Source organism: Megalops cyprinoides, chromosome 2, assembly GCF_013368585.1.
Source record: "Megalops cyprinoides isolate fMegCyp1 chromosome 2, fMegCyp1.pri, whole genome shotgun sequence".
Lineage (NCBI taxonomy): Eukaryota > Metazoa > Chordata > Actinopteri > Elopiformes > Megalopidae > Megalops > Megalops cyprinoides.
The window spans coordinates 24,306,536-24,314,088 of NC_050584.1; the positions used below are offsets into that span (position 1 = coordinate 24,306,536).

Here is a 7,553-nt window from a genome sequence, read left to right on the forward strand (position 1 = left end):
TATCAGTACGCAACATTAGGGAAGACATTTTCGGGGGGTGCACTTTGCTAAAACAGTAGCATTGACATGTAACGCATAAATCATTTTAGCACGTATGTGGAGGTTGCTTCACGCGGTCGCCTGCGCGTTTGGGAGACTCACCAGCAGAGGGCGCTAGGTGAACACAGAGCGATTTCCTCCCCAGCAGGTGGATCGCAGCCACGCTACACCATTTTCATAATAGAGGCAGTTACAGCTCTCCCATCACCTATAAAATTATCTAGTGGTAAATACGCTGTATGCTGTGCTGCGAGTCGTTCTTCTCTCATGTTCTACATCGAACGATTGTTCGCTGTGTGTGGCGTCTTTCTCTTTTTTTGCCAGCCCGAATACCTTACCGTTATATGGGCAACAAAATTGTTTTGTTTAAGGCTTTTATGATTTAAGTCCCAGGAACACATCGACTTCTTTGGTCTTAAATTTGATGTATTGCCACAATTACCTCGACCCGCCGATGGAAAAATTCCTTTGATTTCCTTTTTTTTGTGTTCAGCAAGCCATGATGCACAATTTACAATTTAATATTTTAAAGGAATTTCTTTCTGAGAAGCCTGTGCTTTTTTATTCAGACAATTATATCTTATATTTTACTGTAGAACAGAACAATGCCTGTCAATGTACCATGCAAAATATTTGTATTCCTGAGATGTTTGGAAATTCTACAGCATTGTTCAAGCTATTTTTCATTTTAAAAGTTTAATCCACTTTTTAATAAATTGCACACTAATATTTCGAGTTGCAATTTTTTCTCAGTAATTAATATAAATCAACAACAGCTGAAAAGACCATACGTATTGTATGTGTGGGGAATCAAAACTTGAATGTGTTCTTGGTGTTTTTTTTTTTTTTTAGCTCCACTGATATAACCGTCTCACGACCACCCAGAACACGGTTGAAAATGTTTTAATTTGGTAATCTTAAAAAACGGTTTCATTTTTTCACTGGGTAATTTTACAAGTAAAGCCTAATTTCTGTTAAAAGCTATATACATTGTAATTATTAGCCCACATTAACACGGCATAATGAATAAAAGTGGAATAATAATTTCACCGCAGTGTTCGCTCTCTATAAATATTATCTCAGCAGACGTGTTAGCCCAAATTTTTAACAGAGGTATATTTAAGGGAGAAACTTTTGTTTTCATTTTTTACATGAGAAATGAGAAAACAATGGAAATTGGGTTTCTTTTTCAACCAGAAGTGTGAATAATATAATTTTAGCAGCCTCGCGTCCTCATAGTCTTCTTCGTTTTATGTACTGAAAACTAAATTCTGTACCACCAGCTCACGGTCTAGTGCATCTTGCCATTGTTTATTCTAACCTCGCTTTGTGAATGTGATCATTCCATAACAATATAAATAGTGATAATAATAATTCACAGAGCATAGTTTTATGAATTATCATTATTGAATGAATATGAATAATGCTACTTTATTGCAGCAGCAGTGGTTGGCTACATAGTAATGGTAACATGGCGAATTAAAAAGGTCGCTGAGATGAACTGGGGAAAGAGCCACTGGGGTTAAGAGTCGAGCTCTGAATTGTGTAAACACCCTCGGGCAGAAATGGGTTCACGCCCGGGTCTCTGAAAGTAGAAACCCGCAAAGGCGATTCAGGCCCACGGCCGCTTAATCGGGGCGCTCTGGAGCGGGTAAAGAAATTATAAACCCCCGCGCTTCACCCGCGACGGTCACCCAGCGAATGCGTGTTTACGTCCACCTTCCAGCTCTTAACTGGATTTGAATTGTTTTCATTGCGCAGTGGAGTGTTTACCATGTGAAATGTCACACCAGTAGCTTTCACTCCGAAGTTCCCACAGTTGCAGACGGTTTTTTTTTTTTAGTTCTTATTATTATTTAGGCGAATAGGCCTATTGTTAATTACCTTAACTCAATTATTGCAACGAATTCTAATAAAACAGAAAACTACTGCTGATTAAGCGTACGAACAGGATGGAATATGGTCTGATAAATTTCAGGAATGATATGAAATGATATAAAATTTTGTAATTTTTGTAGCGTGTAAAATATTATTTATCGTTAACACTGAAATACAAATTAAAATAGAGTATTGGAACAAGAAGCGTTCTTAGCTTCTTCATATATATATTTTTAAGAGTATTTGTTCTGTTCCTAATTTGTGGAGGACAGTCGTCTCAGCGTCCCGAATTGAATTGAAAGACTTACAAATATTTTGTCTATAGGCAGAAATGGGTGCGAGAAGCGGTTGACCCAAACTGTGTGAAAAATTAAAAATTTACTATTTGGTAATAATAAAACTAAGCATATTCGCAAGCTTATATTTATAAAATTCTGAATATTCAATTCTCATATTTCGTTCAAAACAATTTTCAAATTTTCAGTAAAAATATGCATTTGTCTGACTGTCTTCTTCGGTTAAACTACTTGAACGCAAAATATGTGATTATACGTCATACGAGAAATAGAAAGCAAAGAGGCATTTGCGTACATAATTATAATTTGCGTTTGGGAAAGTGGACTGTCCTTTTTCCTAGCAAGATTCCAAAAGATCCGAAAGCAAGAGGCATTTTGATTACATTGTTAACACCTTTTGACCAGGGCTGTCACATGCAAGTATAGGGCTGGTGTCCGTTTGGTCCGTGAACGAAATTCTGCTTCACACATTGGCAAACTTTCGCACCTTGTCCCCTTTTCTGCCAAATGATCTTAATTTAACAGTAATTACATTTCGTATTCCGCCTCCTCTTACTGCATAGGGGTCCCTCCGCTTGCTTTGATCCCGCCTCGGTGTTAACTGACGCGTTTAAACGGTAGATAAGATTAATAAAACCAGCTTTAAGATCTCGGACTGCAGGAAGCAAACACAGACATTCGCCTTGTTATGTTAAAGCAGATGTTTAGAATGTCTTCTAATTTGAAAATGAGAGTGACGCGTTTTCCGTTTAGTAAATGAAGAAGCAAAAAATTTAAAACATTTACTTTGGTTTCGTTAGAAGCAAAGCATCTTAGATTATTATAACATACATATGCAATGTCCACCGGTTAACACCACGAAGAGATTTAACGATAATGTTTTAGTCCAATCCGTTGTTGAAATTATTGCAATACATAGTTTTATTCGTTATTGTCAAAGAAACAACGTGCCACTAATAAGACATTTCTATGATTCTCCACCATAAATGTGCAAAACTAATACAGAAAACAGTGTTTGGGATTAAAATTGCGTAGAAACTAACTTTTAAAGTAGTTTGGTTTTCAGATAATTCTTACGTTTTAAACAGAACAGTGTTTGCATAATGACAGGATTTTATCAAAATATATTTTCAGTTTACAATTAAACTGGTGCTCCCCACGTGAAAAGAGCTGTATCTGAGAGCAACACGTATTCATTTTAGACACCGGCGTTAGCTGAAGTGGGCTGGGAGTTACCAACACCTCTTCTCGTTTTTCTAAAGAGTGTGTGTGGCCAGAGCGAGAAAGCAGACGCACGGTTCGGCCTCCAATTGGAGCTGGGGGCGGAGCTTTTCGAGTAGCAAAAAGGGAAAAAAACTGCGTAAAAAAGTCCTCTCTTGTGACGGATGCTCAAAGTTCAGAAGTTTTCCAATGTTCGCTTCAGCAGACAGAGGCGGCAACTGCTGAAATCTCACCGACGATCAGAGACTTCGCTTTCCTTTCTTTTTTCACGCTGACAAAAACAGGAGACTGTTTTTTGAATACAGAACTGAATCACGGTTTTTAAGGGTGGAAAAGAAACTGGAAGCTACACAGCCGCTGCCTTTGGGAAGTTCGTTGTTTCTGAAGCAGTTACGGAGCTGTGGTGAGAAGAAATGCAGGCGCGCTACTCTGTCTCAAGTCCGAACTCGCTGGGCGTTGTGCCCTACATTAGCAGCGACCAGAGCTACTACAGAGCCGCCGGTGGCGGATACACTGGGATGCCGGCCCCAATGAGCATGTACTCTCATGCGGCCCACGACCAGTACCCTGCCAGCATGGCACGGGCGTACGGACCGTATACCCCGCAGCCTCAGCCGAAGGATATGGTCAAACCGCCGTACAGTTACATCGCCCTCATCACCATGGCCATCCAGAACTCGCCGGACAAGAAGGTGACCCTGAACGGGATTTATCAGTTTATTATGGAGCGCTTTCCGTTTTACCGAGACAACAAGCAAGGCTGGCAAAACAGCATCAGGCACAACCTGTCCCTCAACGAGTGCTTCGTCAAAGTGCCCCGCGACGACAAAAAGCCCGGTAAGGGAAGCTACTGGACCCTGGATCCAGACTCCTACAACATGTTCGAGAACGGCAGCTTCTTGAGGCGGAGGAGAAGATTCAAAAAGAAGGACGCGCAGAAGGAGAAGGATGAGAGGGACAGACAGCTTAAGGAGCCGGCGCCCCGGCCGCAGGGTCGGGAACAGGAGCAGCCAGTGCAGGGCTCGCAGCCGGTCCGAATCCAGGACATAAAGACGGAGAACGGGACCTCGACGCCGCCGCAGGCCGTTTCCCCGACCCTGAACACTGTGCCCAAAATCGAGAGCCCCGACAGCAGCAGTAGCATGTCCACCGGCAGCCCTCATAGTATCCCGTCCAACCGATCCATCAACCTGGAGTCCTCCGAGCATCACCACCACAGCCAGGCCCCGGCCCAGGGTTTTAGCGTGGACAACATTATGACATCCCTCCGGGGATCCCCGCAGGGCGCCACGGAGCTCAGCTCCACGCTCATCGCCTCTTCCAGGACAGGTATAAGCCCTTCTTTGTCGCTTAACTATTCGCCCAACCAGACCTCTGTCTATAGCCCACCCTGCAACCAGAACGCCATATCCACTAGCTCGAACGCGACCTACCATTGCAACATGCAAGCCATGAGCTTGTACGCTGGTGATCGATCTGGCCACCTGGCACCTTCGACCACCGTGGACGAAACGCTGCCCGATTACTCCATCACGACCACCACTTCTTCACTCACTCATAGCAATCTAAGCTCGGGTCAGGACGGCCACCACCCCCACCAAGGGCGACTCGCTTCGTGGTACTTAAACCAGGCTGGAGACCTGAGCCACCTCAGCGCTTCGTACCCCTCGCAACAGCAGAACTTTCATTCGGTCCGGGAGATGTTTGAGTCCCAGAGAATTGGCTTGAATAACTCTCCAGTGAACGGGAATAACAGCTGTCAAATGTCTTTTCCCTCGAGCCAGTCCATCTACCGCACATCCGGGGCTTTCGTGTATGACTGCAGCAAGTTCTGACCAAAATATTTTCATTTTTAATATCCTTTTTTTCATTTTTCAACTTCATTATTTTTTTATAAACCCAAAAAGATCCTTTACACATTGCTCCCGCCTTCCTTAATGGACTAAAATGATACTGAGAGACAGAAAGCATTATCTTGGTGTGTAAAGGACAGTGTTACTCCAAATAACACGTAAGTTTCTTCTCGCTTTTGAGAGCTATGTTTTAAAGATTATGTTAAAACAAATATGTCAAGTTTTCATGGACTTGTTATTAAGTGTAAATGGCATATAGTAATTTATTTTTAAAAGTGTAGTTGGAAGTTGTGGACCAAACACCGAAAAGTGTTTCTAAATTGAACTGCCTTAATTGTTCAGAAATGTTCCATTATAAAAAGGGAACTTGTATATCGACGTATTCTCTCAATTTTTTGTCCTTTTTTTGTTTAAAGTATTCTGAAGGATTTGCATTGTTTGTTTAATAAATTGCCATTCTATTTGAGTTAAACCTACGCCTGATTTATTAGTACTTTGAACATGAATGAAATACGATATGGCAATGGAAAAATAGGATACAAAACAAACAAGTAAGAATGTTTAAAATACAGTTAACAGATTCTCTGTGGCCTTTTTCCATTCAAAGCAAATACAGGAGACAAGTAAAGGGGTCTGAAGCCGAAAACTGTTTCTCATATGTCATTGTACAGAAATCATAATATTCTTCGTAAATTTTAGATAATATTTTTATCTCACGGCACGTGACCCCGACAAAATATACAATTCCCTCAAACTGGCTGACGTTAATTCAGATTGTGAAAGGTGTCGATTTGCTATTTTGCGCTTTGTTACCTTTTGGAAAAAAACTGCTTCGGTGTCTTTGCAGCCGTGGCCTATACTGGGAAAACATTTTCGGTCTGTAACTCGTTTTAGCGCGCAATCCATTCATGCTACAATCATTTCGTTGTTAAATGTAAACCTTTTAAATAACAAGTATCAGTCTTGCGCGTTAATATTGGAAAGTTTTTTCTGTTTTAGCTTTTATTGCTCGTTTTGATTTGATCGCTTTGAATTTGAGGACCAGCGACTAGCATAGACGTGCACGCGGCGATAATTCGATTCTCTTCGATGTTGAGTGTGCGGGAATCTGATACTGCTGACTTTGTTGCAGGTCTTAAAGCGCATTCGAAAGTTGAATTTTGTTGTGGCTTTAAGTAGCCTGTGTTTTCGAGGAAGGCTTGAGCAACAGTGTCGCATTTGTTTTTGTTAGAATTGTCAATGCAGTGTTAAAAGGGGCCTAGATTTAGTTGTGTCTGTCTCAGATTATTAGAAATGACAATTTTGGAAAACAGTTTACCCACACGCCAGTTACTTTTCTTGTTATTTGATGATAATACGTAGCCGTAACAACAGCCGTACTCCGTGCAATGCTTAGGTTAAGTGAATTTAAGACTTAGAAATATCATCAACTAAAAAATTATAAGCAAGTGACCTTTGCTCCATTATTGTGATTATATGCACGACTGCCTCAGAATGGCTAACCGTATAGGATTATGGATCTTCAGATACTGTAGAAGTCACTCTTATAGCAGAGACGTTTCCTAAATGTGTAAACCACAATATCTAATTCTCGGTTTGTGTCACAGTATATGTGTATATACGTATGCCTCCAAGCAAAGTTAACTTGAAATGGCTTTCTATTTAATTTTTAGTGTATTTGATCATTTCCGACATTGCTTATTTTCTTCCAGACAAGGCCGACCCGTTATCATCTTGACCCAAGGCCTTATACTTTCAGTGCTTCCTATATGAGCAGAATACCCTTGTGCTGTTTTGAATGACCACGTGTGTTTACAGGCACGCTCCGTTGCCTAGTTAATATCATGCCACACATGCCGAAGATATTCCTATAGCCAGATGTTCGCAGCAACTTTGAAGACACAAAGCAAGACAATTTTCCGTGCACATGCAGACACAGGAGCGCGCGCTCGGACATGCACGCTTGCATGCACGCACGCACGCGTGTACACAGGCAGAGACGCACAGGTGATAACATGTATGCGGTGCAATGACTGCAACATGGAGGTCCGAAAGGAAAAAAAAGTCATAAAATTAAAGTTCGTAAAACGAATTGATTCAGACAGTGCTGAGACATAGGCCTATAAATCTACACTGCAAGTTGTTGTCGGCTGTTTAGAAATTGTGCAACACATAATCGTAGTATTAGGAAAGCCTTGTAGTGTTTTTTAAATTTCATTTTCTTTGAGAACCTTAAAAGTTATGGAGTACTGCTGGGTCCAATATA

General features: G+C 41.2%; 1 protein-coding gene across 1 annotated transcript; it reads left to right on the forward strand.

Moving 5' to 3' along the window:
• Positions 1-3,601: 3,601 nt before the first annotated feature.
• On the forward strand, positions 3,602-5,660 carry LOC118773019 (forkhead box C1-A). The gene has a single exon (XM_036521747.1). It carries the CDS (start codon positions 3,848-3,850, stop codon positions 5,267-5,269), a length of 1,422 nt encoding a protein of 473 aa, XP_036377640.1. The 5' UTR covers positions 3,602-3,847; the 3' UTR covers positions 5,270-5,660.
• Positions 5,661-7,553: the final 1,893 nt, after the last annotated feature.

What these genes read in the sequence shown, in the direction of transcription:
- LOC118773019 (XM_036521747.1), top strand. Translation starts at nt 3,848, where the DNA reads ATGCAGGCGCGCTACTCTGTCTCAAGTCCGAACTCGCTGGGCGTTGTG.